At 39.4% G+C, this 24560-nt stretch overlaps 1 protein-coding gene across 1 annotated transcript in view; it reads left to right on the forward strand.

Moving 5' to 3' along the window:
* Positions 1-24560, forward strand: part of MALRD1 (MAM and LDL receptor class A domain containing 1) — a 774784-nt gene that overhangs the window by 149251 nt on the left and 600973 nt on the right. Inside the window, exons 15-18 of the mRNA XM_042948257.1 lie at positions 17154-17306; positions 17716-17821; positions 18509-18876; positions 22333-22745. Of these exons, the coding sequence (XP_042804191.1) occupies positions 17154-17306; positions 17716-17821; positions 18509-18876; positions 22333-22745 (1040 nt within the window). The remainder of the gene's footprint in view (positions 1-17153; positions 17307-17715; positions 17822-18508; positions 18877-22332; positions 22746-24560) is intronic.

The raw sequence follows: 24560 nt of genomic DNA on the forward strand, positions 1-24560 counted from the left end.
ATGGGTCTGGTTTTTCTATCCATTCTGATACCTTATGTCTTTTGGTTGGCACATTTAATCCATTTACATTCAGTGTTATTATAGAAAGGTACGGGTTTAGAATCATTGTGATGTCTGTAGGTTTTATGCTTGTAGTGATGTCTCTGGTACTTTGTCTCACAGGATCCCCCTTAGGATCTCTTGTAGGGCTGGTTTAGTGGTGACAAATATCTTCAGTTTTTGTTTGTTTGGGAAGACCTTTATCTCTCCTTCTATTCTAAATGACAGACTTGCCGGATAAAGGATTCTTGGCTGCATATTTTTCCTGTTCAGCACACTAAAGATATCGTGCCAATCCTTTCTGGCCTGCCAAGTTTCAAAAGAGAGATCAGTCACGAGTCTTATAGGTCTCCCTTTATATGTTAGGGCACGTTTACCCCTTGCCGCTTTCAGAATTTTCTCTTTATCCTTGTATTTTGCCAGTTTCACTATGATACGTCGTGCAGAAGATCGATTCAAGTTACGTCTGAAGGGAGTTCTCTGTGCCTCTTGGATTTCAATGCCTTTTTCCTTCCCCAGTTGAGGGAAGTTCTCAGCTATAATTTCTTCAAGTACCCCTTCAGCACCTTTCCCTCTCTCTTCCTCCTCTGGGATACCAATTATGTGTATATTATTTCTTTTTAGTGTATCAGTTCTCTAATTTTCCCCTCATACTCCTGGATTTTTTTATCTCTCTTTTTCTCAGCTTCCTCTTTTTCCATAACTTTATCTTCTAGTTCACCTATTCTCTCCTCTGCCTCTTCAATCCAAGCCATCGTGGTTTCCATTTTGTTTTGCATTTCGTTTAAAGCGTTTTTCAGCTCCTCGTGACTGTTCCTTAGTCCCTTGATCTCTGTAGCAAGAGATTCTCTGCTGTCCTCTATACTGTTTTCAAGCCCAGCGATTAATTTTATGACTATTATTCTAAATTCACTTTCTGTTATATTATTTAAATCCTTTTTGATCAGTTCGTTAGCTGTTGTTATTTCCTGGAGATTCTTCTGAGGGGAATTCTTCCGTTTGGTCATTTTGGATAGTCCCTGGAGTGGTGCTGGCCTGCAGGGCACTTCCCCTGTGCTGTGGTGTCTAACTGGAGTTGGTGGGCGGGGCCGCAGTCGGCCCTGATGTCTGCCCCCAGCCCACTGCTGGGGCCACAGTCAGACTGGTGTGTGCCTTCTCTTCCCCTCTCCTAGGGGCGGGATTCACTGTGGGGTGGCGTGGCCCGTCTGGGCTACTTGCACACTGCCAGGCTTGTGTTGCTGGGGATCTGGCGTATTAGCTGGGGTGGGTAGGCGAGGTGCACGGGGGCGGGAGGGGCAGGCTTAGCTCGCTTCTCCTTAGGTGATCCACTTCAGGAGGGGCCCTGTGGCAGCGGGAGGGAGTCAGATCCGCTGCCGGAGGTTTGGCTCCGCAGAAGCACAGAGTTGGGTGTTTGCGCGGAGCGAGCAAGTTCCCTGGCAGGAACTGGTTCCCTTTGGGATTTTGGCTGGGGGATGGGCGGGGGAGATGGCGCTGGCGAGCGCCTTTGTTCCCCGCCAAGCTGAGCTCTGCCGTCCGGGGGCTCAGCAGCTCTCCCTCCCTTTGTCCTCCAGCCTTCCCGCTTTCCGAGCAGAGCTGTTAACTTATGACCTCCCAGACGCTAAGTCGCGCTTGCTGTCGGAACACAGTCCGTCCGGCCCCTCCGCTTTTGCCAGCCAGACTCGGGGGCCCTGCTTGGCCGGCGAGCCGCCCCTCCGCCCCGGCTCCCTCCCGCCAGTCCGTGGAGCGCGCACCGCCTCGCCGCCCTTCCTCCCCTCTTCCGTGGGCCTCTCGTCTGCGCTTGACTCCGGAGACTCCCTTCTGCTAATCCTCTGGCGGTTTTCTGGGTTCTTTAGGCAGGTGTAGGTGGAATCTAAGTGATCAGCAGGACGCGCGGTGAGCCCAGAGTCCTCCTACGCCACCATCTTCCCTATTCTCTCTCTTTTTCTAATTTCTTAAGGATAGAGTTAGGTTATTTATGTGGGATCTTTCTTCTTAATATTATGAACTTTCCTCTTAGAACTGCTTTTGCTCCATCCTTTAATTTCTTTTATGTTTCCATTTTCATTTGACTCAAAGTACTATTATTTCCCCTTTAATTTCTTCTTTGATTCATTGGTTGTTCAGGAATGTGTATTTAATTTCTGTGTATTCATGAATTTTCTAGTTTTCCTTATTTTTGATTTCTTTCATACCATCATGGTCAGAGGAGGTATTTGGTATGATTTCAGTCACATTGAATTTGCAAGGATCTGTTTTATGGCCTAACATATAGTTCATGCTAGAAATGTTCCACGCACACTTGAGTGAATTCTGCTGTTGTTGCATAGAATGTTATGTATAGGCCTATTGGGTACATTCAGTCTCTAGTGTTGCGCAAATCTATTAACTTATTCATTCTCTGGATGATCTATCCATTGTTGAGAGTGGGGTATTAAAGTCTTCAACTGTTATTGTATTGATGTTTTTTTCTCCTTTTACCTCTGTTTTTGCTTTATTTATTACGATGCTTTGATGTTGGGTCCGTAAATATCTACAATTTTTATATCTGTTGACTTTTTCCATTCCAAAAATTGTTTTTGGGTTGTTTTATAGATGCATTGTTCCATGCTTTGTATATCCCTGTTTGCTTTTGTGTTTTAATGTCTTTTGATAATAGTATGCTTTGTCTTCTTTGTCATGTTTATCTGTGTATTTGGTTCAGGGTTTTTTCTGTGGTTTTCATGAGGCTTACATAAAACATCATAAAATTATAAACCCTATTTTAAGCTTATAACAACTTTCCTTCATAAAAATCCTTAAATTATCACTTCTGTTCTTTTCTCCCTCATATTTATGTAATTTCTGATACAATTCACATATTTTTTATATGTGTAACTAATAACAATTATGGTAGTTATGGTATTTTTACTACATTTATTTTAACTTTTACATGAGAGTTGTAAGTGAATTATGCACTATCATCACCATCTTACAGAATCTAACTTTGACTCTGTATTTACCATTACCAGTGAGTGAGTTTTATGCTTTCTTTTTATATTTTTATGAAGTTTATGTTATTTTACTTTCACTCAAATAATTATCTTAGTCTTTCTTATAAGGCAGGTCCAGTGGTAATGAACTCCCTCATCTTTTGTTTGAGAAAGTATTTCTTCTTCATTTATAAAGGATAGTTTTGCTGGGTATAGAATTCTTGGTTATATTCTTCAATATTTTGAATATGGCATCCCATTCTATCCTGGCCTTAAAAGTCTCTCTTGAGAAATCTGCTTATCGTCTTATGGAGGTTCCCATATATGTATCTTTTCTCTCTCTTTTTTTTTTCTTACTGCTTTTAAAATTCTTTCCTTGGCTTTGGCAATTTAATTATAATGTGTCTTGGTGTAGCCCTCCTCAGGTTCAGTGTATTTCTGGTACTTTGGGAATCGTGGATCTGGATGTCCGTTTTCTTTCCCAGGCTTGGGAAATTTTCAGTCACTATTGCTTTAAATTTACTTTCCATCCCTGTATCATTCTTTTCTTCTGGAATTCCCATTGAGTCTGTGAGTCCCATAGGCTTACTTTAGTCTTTGTTATCTTTTTGTTATTGTTGTTGTTTCTCTGACTGGATAATTTCCTATGTCTTATTCTTTAGGTCACTAATTCTTTCTTCTGCATTGTATTTTTGAAACTTTCTGTTGAATACGTCAGCTTAATTATTTTTTCAGCTCTAGGATTTCTATTGATTTCTGTATTTTTTGTCAAACTTACTGTTTTGTTTATGCATTGTTTTCCTAACTTCATTTAATTGCCTATGTACTCTTATGGTTATCTAAACTTAAGATAATTATGAGAAATCTTTTCTGATAATTCATAGATCTCTATTTTCTTTGAGTCAGTTTTTGGAACTTTATATGTTTCCTGTGATGGTTTTTTTGTTGATTTCTTCCGTTGGTATCTACACATTTGAATAATTGGGCTTCTCTTCCAGATTTTACAGATTTGCTTTGGCAGACACAGATCTTCAGTAGTCAGCTCTGTTTGGATTTCTAGGTCTGTGACTTTGGGCAGGTGTGGAATGCTATTATGGTCTATTTTTTGACAAGGCAACTGTCTGAGCTCTAAGGTTGGCTGTGGGGAAGGAGTTGTGCTACCGTCTGAGAACAGTTAGATAGGACTACTGACTTGGTTTTCTAGACAAGTGAGTCTTTGGGTGGTCTCACCAGTTGTCTGGATTTTCTGGTCAGGCTGATTAGATGGTCTGTAATGGGTACTATATTTAGTAGTAGATAGAGCTGTGAGTTAATTTCCCTTCATGAGCAGGATAGTAGGACAGGATACAGGATCTGTATAGCTCATTTGGGGGGTGGGCCTGAATCAATGCAAGAGTGCACACTGAATTTCTTGATCATGTAAGGCCAACAGTTTTCTCTGGAAATGGAGAAAGTCATAGGCTGTTCTCTCTTTTAAAGTGCATCTGGAAGCAGGGATTTTGGATGGACTATGTGGCAGTTCCCCATGTGCTCTGGTTAGGTTCCCCAGTCACACAGGCTGAAAGCTATATGAGCAATGATTTGGGCCTATGAATTTGTTTCTCTGCCCAGGAGCATTGGGAAAAGCACCTCTAAAGGCAGTAAAGCTCTTTGCTTGTTGTCTTAACTTGAGCTAAGCTATGCCCCAAGTTCCCTGGCCAAGTAGAGTCATTGTCTTTGCTCTGCTGACTATTGGCTCTGCCTGTCTGTCTCTTAGCTGTAGCATTGCTGGCTTTCTATGGTTCCAGGTATTTTCACCAGCCCTTCTGATCAGCTGGGGCTGGAAGACACTATCTACAGTGGTGGGGCTGTCTCAATTCCCTTTTCTGGATGGGAGAGTGGAGGGCTGCTCCAGGCTTCTCTGCTTTTCTCAGTCTTTTCAGTCAGCAGGGGTCAGGAACTACCCTCAATATTGGCTTTGAATTAATCCCCCTGCCTAGGTATAGCAGGCCACCCCTTTACACCTGGTGCTGGCTTTGCCCTGCTTTGCTCTTGACTCTGCCTTTCTGCTTATTGGTTTAAGCATTGTTGGTTACATAGCTTTCAGGTGTCTTGCCAGCCCTTCTGGTCAGGTGGGGCCTGGGAGCCACAGTGGGTATGGCTATGTTTCAGATCACTTGCTTGGGTAGGATTGGGAGGAGCCACTCCTGGCTTCGCTCACATTTTCTAGAAACAAGCTTTCCTTTTGAAACCATGGGCCACGAAGAACCCTCAACCTTGGCTGTGTGCTGTAGTAGGGGAATTCTTCATACGCTGTACTGGCTTTGCTCTGGGAGCTATCAGCTCCATCCACCTCCCTCTTGGTTGGAGCATCGTGGATCTGTACAGCTTCCATGTGTTCTTGCCAGGCACACTGGCCAGATGGAGCCAGGAGACACTGTCCCTGATGGCAGAGGAGGGGGGGATATGACTCCTCGCTTGGGCACGGACAAGCCAGGATCTACGGTCAGCAACACTCCTTGTGTGAGTACCCAAATCAGGCAGATCTGCCCTTCAGTGAGTTCTCTGGTCAGAGTATGTCCCCGACTTGTTTCTGGTGATGATGATCAAAGCTACTGGTTGGGGTTACTACTTAGATTACTACTTTATTTGGGGTGCTGTAGTCAGAAACTACATCTGCCAAGATCTGTATGCTGGTTGTTGCAAGCTACCCTGCCTTCACTGTCACTGTCAGATTCCTGTGGGAGAACCCCACGGTTTCCCCTGCGATTCTAATGAGGCAAGGCTAGAGTAGGGGCTGTCAGGAAGTGATCCACAACGCAAGGGGGTGATTGGCCCCCTGTGTCCTTTTTTCCCATTGGAGGAATGGAGGCTCTGGGAAGACTTCTCCATGGGTTATTGATCTTGTCTGGGAGAGGGGCAAAGCCGTCAGTGTGTAGTCTCTTCTCTTAACCGTTGAGTGTAGTCTGTCTTATCTCTGTGGTGCAGGGGATGTGTCATCCCCGTGTTCTGGGATTTTCTCTTCTTTATGAGTAGTTAGTTGTTGTTTTTGTGAGGAAGAGTGAAGTCAGGAATGGCCTATGTCACCATCTTGGTGATGTCACTACCTCTCGAATTTTTAGGCTTAGCAAGAACCTGCATTTATTTTCTTTGGGTTATATGTGTGCATGTGAGTGTGTGTGTGCATATGCATGTGCTATAAATATATATTTAGAAATAAATGTAACTTAACTCAGGCTCATCATCCCTAAGGGTTACCATATTTACATTTCGATTGTGAAATTTCATTAATGAGTACATTTTAATAATAGTCATTACTATAGTTAAACTTTTTAGAAGAGTGTTAGTGCTCTGGTAATGTGGGATGGGTTGTTATTGACTTACTAGATGTACTCGATAGGGCAGAAGTGATGACCAAGATTTTGTTACAGAGGTGAAGAATCAAGTTGGGAAGCACTAAATGGGAACAATGCTGTGATCTACCAGAATGTAAGCCAGTAGGGGATACAGAAGTTTATAGTTTGTTTTATCTCCAGTCCCTATTTTAAGGCCTAGAATGTACTTGATATCCAGTAAGTAATTGTGATGCTGTCAGAGTTTATGTGCTCGCATTTCTGGGTAGCCACCAAGCACTGGAATTGGAGTGGCTACAAAAGAGATAAGAAACTATAAGTGACTGTCATGTGGCTCATGAACATACAGTTCTTTTATTTGCTTTACTGTTCATCACACATTGTTTGAGTCCTTATTTAATTCCCTCGACTAGATTAGAATTATCATGAAGTAATAGGGAGTCTGTGTCATCAGGGAGATATATAGGAGAAGTATAAGTGAAATAAAAATTGTACACATTTGGTATACACATTGTCTCATGTGACACAGAGGACTTACTAGTTAGGAACCAAGTAGAGAAGAGTAGATTTGGGAACTGAGAGGAGAAGAACATGTGAATCAGAAACCTATTACGGTTGTAGACAGAAACTCTTCTTAGAAGAGTAACAGAATGGATGAACTCTGTGGTTTTAAGAGGGTTGCAATGGCTTTCGTGCCCAACAAGACATGTGGGTAGTGGTCAGGACATAAGGAGCCCCCTTCTAGACTTGTGCCTCTCCTTGACTGATCCACCTAATTCTACATTTTTTTCCTGCCTCAGTTCACTGCTTTCCTAAAAGACTACATGAACTCAGCTTTAAGATTACTGATGTGGCATCCTTTCCTTCTCATTCCCCGTCCACTACTGTTTTAGTTTTTTGATTTCTTTACTTTTTCAAACTACTCAGTCTTTTTTATGTGGGGATTTAGTGAGGATATGATCTCTTATTGCTAATGTTTAAAACCTAATAATCATGTGTACTATTTGGGGACTTATTTATTATGATAGTGTGCTAGATTATGCATGTAGCATGTTTCCAGAAAAACTTAGAAATTAAAATTTAAATTCTTGCTCAAAAGACCACTTTGAGTTTCTATTATAATGAGAATATTCTTGTGTTTAGTTTTTAGTTTCAAAGCAAAAGCTAACTTTAAGTTTTGGTCATGACTTTTTTTCAGTTGATCAAATACCTGCCCACAACCATTTTAGAAGGCACTGTTTTTGCTGCTGGTATTTGGGGCATCAGTTTCCTTCCAGAAAAACATGTTAGCAAGAGATGAAAGCTTTGAAATGACATTAATGTTGTTAATGCCCCCATTCATCTTTCAACCTGCAATGGCAGACACTTACACGTCCAACCTCTCTGAATTCTGTGATCATTTAGAGACAAATGCTCTCCTAAAGGATGTATTGATCAGGTTGGCTTACACAGATATCTTCACATATCGTAAGGTCAACTGATTAGTAACCTTAGTTATGTTGGCAAAACTCCTTAGCCGTGTAACATAACCTAATAAACTTATAGCAGCAGGGGTTTGAGACCATGATGGCTATATTATAGTTCTTCTTTACTATAGTTTAATCTCTGGTCGCTGTGATTTCTCTCATATGCAAAATCTGTTCACCATCTCCCACGATTTCCAAGGATCTCACCCCATTAGAGCCATAGTGAAAAGGTCTAAATGCTCAATTAAATGTAGTGAGTTCAGAGGTCTAGAAATCATCACTTAAGTATCTACTCGGGTTTAGATGTGGTACGGCTTCTTGGCATCATACCTTCCATCTGTTGAGCTGTGAAATTAAGGATGTAAGTGATCTGCATCCAACATTCTTAACATGCAGTCATAAGACAGGCATCAGGACAACACCTTACATTTTACTTCAAAAAAGAGAAGGAGAGAATGGAAGGTAAACAAGGCACTGGCTCAAAGCAGTTTTGAAATTTTACCTGGGAAAATTTTAGCTGCAGTTCCTTGATTTGGTTGCAAGATCTGGGTTCTTTTTTCCACATCTGGACTACTGGTTTCTCCCTCTGAATCATTTTTCCTCTTTCATGAAAGGTAAAGGTAACATACACACACACACACACACACACAAAATACTTATGTATTATATATATATATATACATATATATATATAAAATACTTATGCATGTGTGTATATATATATAATTTAATATATAATTTGATGTGTGTTGAGAAATGTGAAAGGTCTGACATTTACCCTTCTTACAAGCTAGCCTGCCATAGTTTCATGGATGCTGGCAGAATGGGTGAGACTCCTGGGTCAGAGACAAAGGGTGTAGTACTACTTATGGTATAACACAGCATAAACATCCTGTTTGCCTTGGTTCCTCTTGCTCCCTGAGTCCCAGGAGCAACACAGAGGGGCCCAGGTGGATGAACTGGGTTTTGCATCACAGCTAAGAAAGCCTGAGTTTATAGAACCCAAATCTTTTATATTGTGATTCAAGCAAATGTGTCTGACCTTTGTTTTAGGGGAAGACATTTTCCTTATTATATCATACAAGATAATTTGCTCTCTGTTATAGACAGAGTCACTACCTCTGTTTTTCATAACTGTTTGCTATTTAAATATCCTTGAAAAGATGGCCTGGAACAAAGGGGCAGTTAATGACAGTTTGTAAGACATGCAGAAACATAAGAGACCCATTGTGAATTGTGTCCCAAGAGTGTCTCTGTTGGTCAAATGACAGGAGACCCTTAAAACCATATGTAGGGTAATGTTATTAATCATTTTCATTTCAAGTTCAGTATTTTGAATGCCAAATGTTATTGTTATTTATGCATTGGTTCTCCTTTAAACTATTTCATTACTTCTGTTTATTTATATAGACATCTTTTTTATTTCATGGCAATTTTGTAAATATTTCCTTACTATTTTATGTTTTAAATAACTGATGAATATTAACTATTGATGACATCTGTAGTTCAATTATTTTAACATCATGACTCTGAACGTATAACCATTTGAATGCATGAAAAGCCTGAAACTCAAAGAAATACTATTAGTAGAGAACATGTTCTAAAATAGTATATACAGTATGAATGCCTTTGAAGTTTATAATAACCTCAGCTTAATCGAATAAAGTACAACCTCAATGAACTTAAGCCAGTGTACTGGAATACTCAATTAACTTTTGTCCTCCTTCATGCAACTTTCAGGAGGGTCATGTAATCTAGAGAGACAAAAAAAAAAAAAAAAAAAAAAAAAAAAAAGACCTAAACAAGGAGAGTTAATCTATTGGACTTACAGTTATTACAGACATGCCTCAGAGATGTTGTGGGTGCAGTTCCAGGCCACTGCTGTGAAACAAGTAGCACAATAAAGCAAATCAAATTAATGCTTTGGTTTTCCAGCACATATAAAAGTTATGTTTATACTTTATTGTAGTCCGTTAAGTGTGCAGTAGCATTATGTCTAAAATAACAATGTACATACCTTAATTAAAAAAATGCTTTATTGCTAAAAAAATTGCTACCATCTGAGCTTTCAAGGAGTCTTTCTGCTGGTGGAAGGTCTTACCTCTGTGTTGACGGTGATTGATCATGTGGTAGTAGGTGAAGGTTAGAGTGGCTATGACAATTTGTTAAAACAAGACAACAGTGAAATTTGCTGCATTAATTGGCTCTTCCTTTCACGAACAGTTTCTCCGTAGCATGTTGATGCTGTTTGATAGCATTTTACCCCCAGTAGAACCTCTTTCAAAATTGGAATCAGTCCTCTCAAACCCTGCTGCTGCTTTATCAACTAAGTTTGTGCAGTAGTTGAAATCCTTCGTTGTCATTTCAGCAATCTTCACAGCAGATTCTCCATGAGTAGGAGTAAGTTATGTGTCAAGAAACCATTTTCTTCGCTCATCCATAAGAAGCAACTGCTCATCCATTAAAGTTTCATCAGAGATTGCAGCACTTCAGTCCCATCTTCAGGCTCCATGTCTAATTCTAGCTGTCCTGCTGTTTCCGCCCATCTGTGGTCACTTCCTACACTTAAGTCTTGAACCCCTCAAAGCCATCCATGAGGACTGGAATCAACTTCTTTCAAACCCCTGTTCATGTTGATATTTTGGTCTCTTCTCATGAATCACAAATGTTCTTAATGGCATCTAGCATGGTCAGTGCTTTCTAGAAGGCTTTCAATTTATTTTGCCCAGATCCATCACAGGAATCATTATATATGGCAGCTAGAGATTTATGAAATGTATTTCTTAAATAATAAGCCTTGAAAGTTGAAATGACTACTTGATCTGCAGGCTGCAGAATGGGTGTTGTAATAGCAGGCATGAAAACAACATTCATCTCATTGTATGTGTCCATCAGAGCCCTGGGATGAGTGGAGGCGTTGTCACGGAGTAGCCATATTTTGAATGGAATCTTTTATTTTTGAGCAGTAGGTTCAACAGTGGGCTTAAAATATTCAGGAAACCATGTTGTAAATAGTTGCATGGTCATCTAGGCTTTGTAGTTTCATTTCTAGAGCACAGGCAGAGTAGATTTAGCAGAGTTCTTAAGGGTCCTAGGATTTTCAGAATGGTAACTGAGCATTGCCTTCCATGTACATTAGCCCCTGACTAGAGAGTCGGCCTGTTGTTTGAAGCTTTAAAGCCAGGCATTGACTTCTCCTTTCTAGCTATGAAAGTCCATAAGCATCTTCTTCTACTATAAAGCTGTTTCATCTACATTGAAAATACACTATTTATTTTTTTAAAGTTTATTTATTTTGAGAGAGTGAGGGCGAGTGTGGGGAGAGGCAGAGAGAGAGGAAGAGAGAGCCAAGCAGGCTGTGTGTTGTCAGCACAGAGCCCTACATGTGGCTCGACCTCATGAATCCTGTGCCCATGACCTGAGCCAAAATTAAGAGTTGGAAGCTTAGCCAGCTGAGCCACCAGGCATCCCAGAAAGTCCCCTGTTTCGTGTAGCTCGCTTCATTGATTATCTTAGCTACATCTTCTGGATAACCTGCTGCAGTTTCTACATCAGCACCTTTCGCTTCACCTTGAACTTTTATATGATGTAAATGGCTTCTTTCCTTCAACCTCATGAACCAACCTCTGCTAGCTTTAACCTCATCTGCATCTTCCTCACCTCTCTCAGCCTTCATAGAATTGGAGAGAGTTAGGACCTTGCTCTGGATGAGGCTTTGGCTTCAGGGAATGCTGTGGCTGGTTTGATCTTCTCTCCAGACCACTCCAACTTTCTCCACATCAGCAATAAAGCTGCTTCGCTTTTTTTACCATTTGTGTGTTCACTGGCAGCACTTTTAATTTCCTTCAAGAACTTCTCCTTTGCATCCACAGCTTCGTTAACTGTTTGTCTCAAAAGGCCAAAATTTTTTGCCTATCTCAGCTTTTGACATCTTCCTCACTAAATTTAATCGTTTCTAACTTCTGACCTCAAGTAAGAGACGTGTGGCTCTTCCTTTTGCTTGACCACTTAGAGGCCATTGTAGAGTTAGTAATTGGCCTCATGTCAGTATTTTGTGTCTCAGGCAATAGGGAGGCCAAAAGAGAAGGAGAGAGATGGGAGAATGGCCGGTCGGTGAAGCAGCCAGCACAGACGCATTTATTAAGTTTACCATCTTGTATGGGCATAGCTGATGGTGCTCCAAAACAATTAAAATAGGAACATCAAAGATAACTGATTCCAGATCATGGTAACAAATATAATTGATGAGTTTGAAATACTGTGAGAATTACTAGAATATGACATAGAGATATGAAGTGAGCAAATGCTGTTGGAAAAATGGATTCAATGGACTTAATCACTGTAGGCCACAAGGCTTCAGTTTGTTAAAAAAATGCAATATTTGTGAGGCATAATAAAACAAGGTATGCCTTTAGTATTATATAGTTTAAAGTCTACTTCCAGAGTGTGTCCTGTGATTATACATGTTTAGATTTTATATGATGTTGCATGAAAACACATAGCACAGGGCATGGCCTGTAACAGTTCTAAATTTGTTAGCTATCATTATTATCACTCTTTTTTAACTACAAGAAGCAGCATACTTTTTTAAAAGCACAGGCTTTGACATTAGGTCTGGGTTGGAATTTTGTCCGTAATAATGAGCACTGAGAAATTATATGTTATTCCCCTTTCAACCTTATATTTCTCATCTCTAAAATGGGGAAAATAATATCTTCTGTATTTCATGAGAGTTAGGTAAGATGTGACATTTGTAGTAAATGGATGTCCCCCACACTGCAGTTATGTCTTTACTGGTTTAGATCTCTCTGCAAACCACAGTTTGGCCTTCAGCTGGGCTTCAGGTTTAATTTTTATAATTAACCACTTACATGTTTAGCCACTTTCCATTTTTCCCCTAAAATCTGAGAATTTTTTTGCTGATGTGCTAAAAACAGAGGGAGTTTGGGGTTCAAGTACATGATGTATCAGAACATATTTTTTCCTATAAATTTTTGTTTTGATTTTCTTTGTAGTACTTACATTAACTTATTAGGTAATTATTAATACTTTTTTTTCAGAGCAGTTTTAGAGTCACAGAAAAAGTACAGAGTTTTCATGTATACCTCCCACCACCACCCCCCGCCCCATTATGTGTACAGCTTCTCTGACTATCAGCCTTTCCTCCCAGAGTGGGGTATTTGTTACAAGTGAGGAACCTACACTGCTGCATCATAATTACTCGAAGCCCGTAATTTATATTAGGGTCCACACTAGCTGTTGTACATTCTGTGGGTTTGGAAGAATAGAGAGTAAAATCCATTTGTCAGCATGGTATCATACAGAATATTTTCACTGCCATAAAAATACTCTGTGCTCCGCCTAGTTAGCCCTCCCCCCACCTCCAACTTCTGGCAACCACTGTTCTTTTTACTGTCTTCACAGTTGGCCTTTTGAAAAATGTAATATAGTTGATTTATTTATTGGGGGGGGGCAAGAGAGAGAAGGAGAGAGAGAATCCTAAGCAGGCTCTACACTGTCAGCACAGAGCCCCACAAGGGGCTCAATTTCACGAAACATGAGATCATGACCTGAGCCAAAATCAAGAGTTGGACACTCAACTAACTGAGCCACCCAGGTGTCCCTCAGAATGTCATATAGCTGAAAGCCTACGGTATAGAGCCTTTTCAGATTGGTTTCTTTCACTTAGAAATATGCATTTAAGATTCCTTCGTGTCTTTTCATGGCTTGATAGCTCATTTTTATTTTTTTAAATAATTTTTTAAATGTTTATTTCTTTTTGAGAGAGAGAGAAAGAGAGAGAGACAGACAGACAAAGCACAAGCAGGGGAGGGAGGGGCTGAGAGAGAGGGAGACACAGAATCTGAAGCAGGCTCCATCCAGGCTCTGAGCTATCAGCACAGAGCCCCATGCAGGGATTGAACCCATGAACCATGAGATCATGACCTGAGCTGAAGTTTGACACTTAACAGATTGACCCACCCAGGCACCCCACTAGCTCATTTTTTAGTGCTGAATAATATTCCACTGTCCAGATGTATGACAGTTTATTTATCTATTCACCTATTGAGGGACATTTCTGTCGCTGGACATTTCTGTTGCTTTCAGCTTTTAGCAATTAGAAATAAAGCTGCTGTAAATATCCATGTGAAAGTTTTGTGTGGACATAAGTTTTCAGCTCCTTTGGGTAAGTATCAAGGAGGACTCTCGTATAAATTTTTAAGTCTTTGTGTGAGACCCAAATTATCAGCTCAGACGCTTTGTACCTTTCATGTTTATTTCTTACACATGACTGCTTTTAGGCATTATCCCAAACCATCAAAGAAGTTCAACAGTGATTCTGATATGAGACAGACTGATTCTGTATTTTTTTCCCCTCTGCAGGTTCCTTAGCTCCTATATAAATTTATCTTCTTCTGTCTCAGTGAAAAGCTCTCGACACGACAGTGACAGTGTAGGATGATGGACCTGTTTGTCAGTCACCAAATATCCTCTAGTACCCTTTCCTCAGGGGCAGCTACTGTAATTATATTTAAATAACTAATAGAGGCAACAAAGATAGTTTTACTCAAAATAATTTCAATCTGCTTTAGAGTCACTAGCTTTTTTTACCCACAGCCATAGAAACAGACAACTAATTTTTAGAAACTTTATGTCAACAGGTATCCACTTATGAACGTACCAGCCCCTAGCACAAAGTCGGTACACAGTAAACCCTGAGGTAGTGGTAACTGCAAATGTTCGTGCAAATTATGTTGTTTCTGATGATGAGGATAATTGAGAAAGTCGATAATGATGTTCCAAAAAAAGTGAACAATCCTTGAACCTCAGTACTTAAGACGTATCCAGGATATTATATTTCTAAGACAGAAAAAGACGTATGTGGGCACCTGGCTGGTGCTGTTGGTTGAGCGTCCAGCTTTGGCTCAGGTCGTGATGTTGAGGTTCATGAGTTCAAGCCCCACCTTGCTTGCCGCTTTCAGCGGGAAGTTTGCTTCAGGTCCTCTTCCCCTTCTCTCTCTGCCCCTCCCCTACTTGCGTTCTCTCTTTCAAATATAAATAAACATTAAAAATAAGACATATATAATTTTCAAAGCTGTCCTAATAAATCTATATTTGGTTAACAGCTAACCAGATCAATTTCAGCTGATTATTACATTCTCTGATTAACTGAGGTGAGATTTTAAAATGTGTGTAGAAATCTAAATATTTAGGAACAAAATATATTAAACAGGCATATTTGAATTTAAACAACATAATCTGTTAAAAGTTGTCATCTTTGATGGACCTTATCTAAGAGAACTGGCAAATTGCTATAATGGTTTCTAAAATTTTACTCTCACTAGAACATTCATTTATTTCTACATCAGTATTTCTCTGGATAGGAGTCAACAAGGCTCCCTTTCCAGGAAGCTATGTGCAATAGCTATTATACAGCAGCAATAACTTGTTTCCTTTCTATATTTGCATAACAAGAACTCCTGGATCCTTTATTTATTTATTTATTTATTTATTTATTTATTTATTTATTTATTTTTTGGATTGTCTGAAATAGGAATCAAAAGCATTGCTTTCCCAGGGATTGAAATGGCAACATTTGAATACTGAACAATGAAATGGCAACATATTTTGAAACCACGGGAATCTATGTATATTTATGGGTTATTTATTTATTATGCATTTGCAAACAGAGATGGCTTTTAAAAATTCAAAGTCTTCAATATTCTTAACATTTATCCCTAACTTCTCATAATTATCATGATTCTTTTTTTGCTCTTAAGCAGCATTTAATTTTGTTTCACCATAAATTTCTAAACTTGACTTGGGAGATCCTCATTCTAAATATAGCAGTAATTTGTTGATTTTTCTGGTTCCTAATATAATGAAATGGAGTTATTCCTTGCTTATTAAAGTTGATGCAATATTTAAAAAAGTATTTTTAAAGGTATTTATTTTTATACATTCTCATTGACTTTTGGTCACATTTTGGGTCAGGAAACCTGACAGAAAGCAGGTATATTTTTGAAATCAGATATTTTACAGAAACTTAAGAAATAATATTGGTTTATAGTATTTGTAAATCATTTTATAATATTTTGTGTTTATAATGTTACAATTCACCTCACCTTCCTCTCTGTGTCGGTATAGCATTTTCAAAATTGAAAATGATTTTTTCACTAGGTTAAAATTCCCTTGTGAGTTTGAATTTTATAATCTCATTGAGTGATTTACTTTATACTTTTATTCCCTAAGCTTCCTGCTTTCTTCCTAAGTCTTTTTATAAAGGCACATCTATGCAGTTTAGTATTCTTTCCTTGGATAAAAATAACTAATGGCCAAGGATTCCAGTGCAAAATCATCAGATCTCATTTTGCATTGGGATATATAGTAATATCTGAATGTCCACACTGAACAAACCCAGGTTGTGCCTTTTGGGTTTATCTTTTTTTCCAGTCTCACAACAATTAACAGTTATTGTCAATAGTTGCAGAAAGAATATTAGATTTGGAGTGAAAATACCTGGATTTCAGACCATCTTACATCTTCATAATTATAGGACCTTGGTTAAGTTAATAAATCTCCTGAACTTTCTTTTTTTCTTCTTTAAAACAACTACAACAATAACACTTTCCTCTGGGCTATTGTGAAAGTTTGATCTATATAAAGCACTTGGTTCAGAGTCTATGACATAAGGTATCTGCTAAATATCAGCCATAATTTGACACTATTATTATGACTTCCCAGTCCTTCTCTTTCTTTTTTTCTTATGGCTTTGTGGAAATTAACTGTTTCTTACATATTCACCTGAAAAGCGGGTCAAATTCTTCTGCCCTGCACAAATTACGTAATGCATACAATGCTTTGGTAAATAATTCAGCTCTACAAAATTGCTGGTGAACATTATATTAAATATAATCTGGAATTCTCAAATACTAAAAATTTTTAAAGTGGCTACTTTTCATGTTTTAGTGTTTAATAATCTGTAGGAACAATTAAATCTTCCAGGTGATGTAATAGTGGCAGAGAAGTAACATGAGTATCAGGATAAATTAGGCAAACCTTGGCAAATCTATAATGAATATGGCTGACTAATGCTGTTTCCTTGAAAAAATATTTGGAAAAAAGTTTAATTTCTTGGTAATTCTGCTTTATCGATTTCCAGTATGAAAAGAACAACTCTGTTGCGTTTTAATTTTTTTAGATCAGATAGGATCCTTTTTTTCCTCAAATGTGTCCTTTAAAGTATTTAGAGAAGTATAATAAGGTGATTTCAGTTTATCTCTATCCTTTCTAAAGCGTGTGAATACTTTGGAAAGCCACCCTAAGAGTCCCATTTTGTTCTTCAGGTTCCAAATGTGACTTTGAAGCAAATAGCTGTGGTTGGTTTGAAGCAATTAGTGGTGACCATTTTGACTGGGTATGGAACTCTAGAAGTAACATTTCAGCTGAATTTGAACAACAGGCTCCACCTTGGGATCATACTCACAGAACAGCTCAAGGTAAGACACAAGGAGAGGTTCTTAGTTACTACTTCCATTCACCCTTGGTCTGGTCTGAGAAGAGAAAGAGAAGCATTTAAAGTTCTACGTTACTACGACAAATTGTATGACATTTGAATATTGGCAATTATTCTTACGTTGTCAATATGAAATGACTCCTTTATGGGTGGTGGGGAGGGAGTCCAGTTCTCTTTTTGAATGAATTCACTGAAATTATTAACTTTTGTGGACATTTTCACCTAGATGTAGATACTAGTTTAGTATTTATAAGAGTAGACTTGACTCACAATCACTGTTACTGATTTTTAATTGTATAGTCTTAATTTTTGTCAGGTGTAGAATTCAGTGTAGGGTTAAAAGGCAGGTGTTTCAACTCAGTTGGCTGATTTACGTATTTGTATTTCAATAGGACATTTTATGTTCATTCTGAAGAAAAGCAGAAGCTTGTCACAAGTTGCTAAACTCCAGAGCCCAACTTTCAGCCAGGCAGGACCTGGATGCACACTTTCCTTCTGGTAAATATTAAAATCCTGGATGCCTGGGTGGCTCAGTCATTTAAGCATCTGACTTCGGCTCAGGTCGTGATCTCATGGTCCGTGAGTTCGAGACCAGCGTCAGGATCTATGCTGTCAGTTCAGAGCCTGGAGTCTGCTTCGGATTCTGTATCTCCCTCTCTCTCTGCCCCTCCCCCATTCATGCTCTGTCTCTCTCTGTCTCGCAAAAAACGAATAAACGTTAAAAAAAAATACTAAAATCTGTGGTCAGCTACCCTTGCAGCCCAGTGGTTGCAGGCATACTCCTGAACTTACTGGACTTTCAGATTTGCCCTGGGTTTGGCTTTAAAAATAGCTATTGCATTTGATTTATACAGTTAGCATTTTACTTAGGAGTATATTATCCATATTTGTTGTGTTCTTTCTTTAGATGAAAGGGACTCTTCCCCTCCAACAAGGGATTATAATTGAGTTAACACTGCTTTGATTTAACACTGGATTGACCTCCTTGAGACAGGCTCCCGGGATCCCGCACTCCAGAGAATGCACCTCAGCAGATATGAGCAACCACAGTTACTGCAAGAAATAAAGGCATCCATTACGATAACTAATAATGAATTGACTTTTAACCAGGTGCGAGAGTCTGTAAGTTAAATATTTAGTCGATCCCATAAATCGTTTCCATTTCTTGTGTTTGCTCTTTTTCAGGTTTTATAACTATGGTCTGTCAGTGGGAGCAGCTGAGCTACAGCTACATGTGGAAAATTCCAGTGACCCTACAGTACTCTGGAGAGTATTATATAACCAGGGCAACCAGTGGTCACAGGCGACTATTCAGCTTGGGCGCCTTACTCAGCCCTTCCATTTGTCACTAGATAAAGTCAGTCTTGGCATTTATGATGGGGTCTCGGCTATTGATGACATCAGATTTGAAAATTGCACTCTTCCCCTTCCTGCGGAGAGCTGCGAGGAGCCAGATTTTTTCTGGTGTCGACACAGCAAGGTTTGCATAGAAAAGCTTCTGTTATGTGATCTGGTGGATGATTGCGGTGATCACACTGATGAGGTCAACTGTGGTAAGTTTTTTTTTTTTTTTGCTTGTGTGTTTGTTTGTTTGTTTGTTTGTTTTTTTTTTGGTCCTTATTTTGATAGTGGTGATCTTGATCAGGTCACTGTTTTCTAGGCAATCAAAGCAAAGACACTAAGCATTGTTCCAAAGTTGATGACTGTTCAGTTAATTGGGCTACCAGTATTTGTTATGCAGACTCATAAAATCCATACCAGAGATACAGTGATGAAACACAACTACCGAGTCTCAGACCTCATGGAGCTTACTGTTTAACTGAGGAGATATATATTGTTCAAATAGTTAAAAATTAACTACAAAATGGCAGCTTAGATAGGAATTACAGAGGGAGATGCTCTGAATTTTTATAATGTATTGAATTTTTTAGAGGTGATGATTTAGCTGAGATCTGACAAATAGTCAATTGAAGCATATATGCAAAAGCCCTGATATGTGACTGCATGGCGGGTGGAGGCCAGCCAGTGTGGCTGGAGTCGAGAGGTCAAGGGGAGACAGAGTGCAGCATAAGGACAGAGATGTGGGGGAGGCTAGGTTTGCAGATCTCGGTAGTCCATATTAGGGAGGTTTTTCTTCATTTGAAAGTTTTTGGTAAGGATGGTAACATAATAAAATTGGGCTCGTAAACCATGTCACTGTAAATACATTGTGATGAGTGGATTGGAGGAGAAAGGTTTCAGGAGACCTATCAGGAGGCCATTGTGGTAGTCAACTAAGGAGGCGGCAGGCAGCCTGCGTCCCAGCGATAGTGATGGTGATGGAGGGACTGATGTTTGGGGAGATATTTAGGAGGGACATCTGATGGTGTTTTGGCTATAGGGAGCAGAGAGTGGCATGTCAAAGATACGTCCTGACTCTTTGGTTTAAATTAACCAAGAAGTTTATGGTATCTGATGATCGTATATGGTTTGCAGTTTAATAAACCTAGCTCCAGATATATCGTGCCCAGTGTACTTGATCTTGAAAATGAATTAGAAGCTCAGAGTTGGGTTTTTTTTTCAGATTTCAAAAATCAGTCAGAAAAAGAGTTTGCATCTTTCCTTGTCTAGAAATAGCAACAGTTCTTAAAATTCAAGCTATTTGCCTATTAAATTGTGGGGCTAATTATAAACCAAAGGGAAGCCATAATATGCTCGGTACATCATAGGAAACACTGCATCAAGAAATTTCCATATAAATTATTGTAGAGAGTGTTGCATATATGTGATTTTTGATATAGGTAGATTGAAGTCAGAATTACCATGCGTCTCATTACACAACTAATACCTTGAGTGGATATAAATAAAGTTGATAATTTAGACAGGGGCTGACATAAGAAGTGTTACTTGTCATTGAGGCAATTTATTTTTTGCAAATTCAGAAAGCTTTTTCATCTTTTCCAAGGTCTCCACATCCTACTCCTCCACAAAATGTTGATCTGTTGCTGGAAAGAAGCAAATTATCCTTCCGACTACCCAGTAGTAACTTAGTAGCAGGGAATTACGGCCGTACAAGTGTAATAGCAAAATACTTTCAGTGACTAAGTATTAATGAAAGGAAATCATAGTGGCATTAGACTGTCAGTTTCTCCTACAGCTCTCCATATAGACCTGTTACTTTATTACATAGAATCCGTTAGACATCCAGAAATCTGTGTTGTATTTCCTAAAGGTTCCTATGTTTAGAGACATAGTATTTTATTTGAAGGTGGAGCTACGTGTATTCCCTTTTGAAGCAAAGACTGAGCATGCAGTCAGTATGAAGACAGGCAGTATCGAAATCTCCTGGCTTCAGTGCCAGTTATATGTCGAAAAACCTCACAGCTTGACGTTCTCCTTCTGCTCCGCCGCCAAAGACTGACACCTGGCGAGTGCACCGTGGGGCCCCAGTTCACGTCACAGCTGGGCTTGATTAGTCACAAGTGAGGAAATATCAAATGAAAGCTCATCTCCCATTTGACATTTACTCACTTGGTTCCCTTCAGTAGGTCTAAGCCCCTGTTCTGTGGTTTTCAAAGACAGATGATTTGTTCTTGCCTGGCTGCATTTATCCACATATGCTTGTATTTATTGTTTCAGCGTATTTATTCACCTTTGGCACCAAGTGCGCTCACTAAGATGAATAGTTAAAAGATAACTGACATTTGTTTTTTTTTTTAAATATTAGCTTATGTAAATGAAACTAAAATGTAGAACTACTCGTTAATTCTAATTCCTATTTTTTTTTTTCCTCCCCAACTAACGCTAGATGTACATTCTGTTGCATTTATTCTAAACCAATCCTTGGTGTCAACAAAATGCTCACATCCTGAGAAATGAATCCCTCTATTATCCTAGAAATTAATCAGCTAGTTGACAAGGGACAAGTCAGTTTTTCCTAAGTGCTTTGAATCCTTCTAGTGACTGAAAGGAGTTTAAAGTTTCAAAGCTCCGGCTCAAAGGTGCTACAATCCAGTGAGAAGAAAAAAAATGCCTCCCAGGAGACACAGCCAAGAGTCCACTGGGCACACAGCACAGCAGGAGGCATGAATAGAGGAAGGAGAGAGGGGCGAGGTGTTTAAGGCACATGTAGAAGATGGCCTATGCCAAGGGGAAGGGTATGAACAGGAAGTTCACTTGGGAAAGGTGAAGCTTGAAAGATAGAGGAATTTAGGCTTAAGTCGAAATGAGTATCTATGGAGGGATTTTGAACACAGAAGGAAAATGATAAACTGCCGTGGAAGAATGGTCATTCTGGCATTGGCGTGTTACTGTGGCAAGATGGTGCCAGAAAGAAGAGTTTTTCAGCATGGGGTCTGGAAAACACTGGCATCAGGATCATCTTGGGTGCTTATTAAAATATGGATTCCTGGGCTTCACCCCATGTCTGACAAGCGAGTAATTTGTACAGGACTTCGCCGTGGACTAAGCAATTACACCATGCACCTCAGGTGATTCTGAAAGGTCGAGACCTATGAAAATATGACCGTTCTCAGTTCCGTGTGTGAGAATCACCAAGGGAGATGATGAAGTATCCTGAAGTCCAGATGCACTGTTTGTACCAATTAAATCAACGTCTCCGGAGACGAATTCTCCGCTTTAGTGTGTTTTGTTTTGTTTTGATTTTTCATGTTCACTGGGGATTGAAACATTCGGCTAAGATTGAAATCAGCTGAACCAGAAATTTGTTGTGTTGGGTCAGCCATGGTGTCGTGACCATTTGCATAGAGTTATAGTGCTAGAAATGATGGAGGGATGGGCATAAAAGGCATTTGGAAAATAATGGCTGAAGTGATGCCCCCTTCAGTCTATAAAATATGATTACTTGATTTAAGTCTAGGATTTATTCACTTTTTAAAAACTTTAATGTTGCATTTGAGAAAAAAGTTAAAATGGTTAACCTTGGCAGGAGCAAAATATCAACTGGTATTTTTAATCATAGTTATTTTTGTCCTTAATTTTCTTTTGCTCTCGTTTAATGCCGATTTCAGTACCTGAGCTACAGTGTAACTTTGAAAATGGAATTTGTAACTGGGAACAAGATACAGAAGATGACTTTGATTGGACCAGGAAGCACGGTCCAACCCCAACACTTAATACAGGGCCAATGAAGGATAATACTTGGGGCACAGCTAAAGGGCACTATCTCTACATAGAATCTTCGGAGCCTCAGGTTTTCCAAAACAGAGCCGCTCTGCTCAGTCCTGTCCTTAATGCCACTGATGCAGACGGCTGCACCTTCCGCTTCTATTACCACATGTTCGGGAAGCACATTTACAGGCTGGCCATCTACCAGCGGGTCTGGAGTAACACAAGAGGACAGCTGCTGTGGCAGATATTTGGGAACCAAGGCAACAGATGGACAAGGACACACCTCAACATTTCCAGCAGGCGGCCTTTTCAGGTATGGATAATGGATTTTGTAATATGTATTTAAAATGCATCAGGATGTCTAGGGAATATGAAGGATTGCTGTGTTCTTGAATGAAAAGCAAGTGGAATTTGATCAAAGTTACTTCAGTACACATTTATCATTCAATTAAGGGGGTACCAGAGCTTGTTAAGTTGCTTTCCTCCCTGAATACCCCTAATAATGGGTGATTAACATTTCTAAAGGTGGACACATGTCACTGGAAGCAGCTGAAGGTCCCTCTGACTTTAAGTAATTTTTCTACTGAAAAAAAAAATCTGGAAGGAAAAGGAGTTTTGCACAAATTCTGGTATTGTGCCAAAAGTTCAGATTCTTCAATCTGTTATTTTGAATACTTCATTTGACTTTTCCCACATTTTATAGGTAAGCAACAAAAATTCAAGAAGAGTGCATGCTTTGTTGGAAAAACACACAGCTACTCTGGGGCATAAAACACACAGCTAGTCTAGGTCTCCTTACACCCGGTGGAATATTCTTTATTCAGATTCTCACCTACCTTCTCCTACCTAAAAGGAAAACTTGGAATGGCAAGTTTAAATGCTTATGTGGCTTTTTCCATTTTGCGAAGGAATTTAGCATCTATTATCTATCCCTTTGATTCCCTCAGCAATTCCCTGAAGTGGGTAAGTCAGAGATCCTTTTTGTCAGTTTTACAGATACAAAGAAAAAAAACTCAAAGAGGTTATTTATATCTAGCCAAATAGATATTGAGCAGCAGAATGGGGACTTGGGCTGGGACCCACATTTCCAATTAATTCACGTTCATTCCCTTTGTAATATATCATACAGCCTGTCACATGGAGGAGGGTTGAATATTCTTTTTTTCCCTTTGCTCTAACAGATCTATGTATAATATACAAGGAGAAACTTCTTACCTATCCAGGCAAAATTGTTTTTTCCTTTTTACATGTACTAAATTTCTTTGGTACCCTAATTTAAAGCACTGTCTCTATTTTTTGTTTTTTAGTGTTAATTTATTTTTGAGAGACAAAGAGAGACAGACTGTGAGCGGGGGAGGAACAGAGAGAGAGGGAGACACAGAATCCGAAGCAGGCTCCAGGCTCTGAGCTGTCAGTACAGAGCCCAACGCAGGGCTCGAACCCGTGAAGCGTGAGATCATGACCTGAGCCAAAGTCAGATGCTTAAATGACTGAGCCACCCACGTGCCCTGAGCACTGTCTCTATTTAAATGTCTTGAGTTAACAGTTTTATAGCCAAGAACTTAGCTCCAAGCCACCCGTTCAGAGCCATGGTAGATATGTATTGTACTTGGCTCGCTAGAGAATGCATTGAGAGTGGTGATTTGTCCAGACAGACATAGGCTGTAGTCATGGGAACTAATCTGCCATATGTACAGTGTTATCTTCCTGTTAGCCATAATGGTAAGATGTCTGTAATGATATGAAATGAAACTGAAGGAAGGTTCTTTGACTTTCATTTAATAATGGCTCATCCACTGCAAATTAATATTTAATCAGATGAATTGTAATTTGGGTCAAACTGGCATTCAGTAGATAAACTCTCCTTCTGATATTTACTCAAGAATCGGTTGCCAGGAGAAAATAACCTTGGCAAGGGGGCTGCTTCACATTCAGATGAATATGGAACTTTCCAAGAAATGCTTTGGTTGTGAATCTAAAACACAGAGATTGAAGTTTGAGACTCATTTTGGATTATACATGGAGTGCTCTGTTTGATTTTATGCAATCGTTCTTCTCGGCTTTTTATTTTTTTCAATGACATTCGGGCATGAAAAGGTGAAATCATATTGTGCATGCTTTGTAGATT

Source organism: Panthera leo, chromosome B4 (assembly GCF_018350215.1).
Source record: "Panthera leo isolate Ple1 chromosome B4, P.leo_Ple1_pat1.1, whole genome shotgun sequence".
Taxonomy (NCBI): Eukaryota; Metazoa; Chordata; class Mammalia; order Carnivora; family Felidae; genus Panthera; species Panthera leo.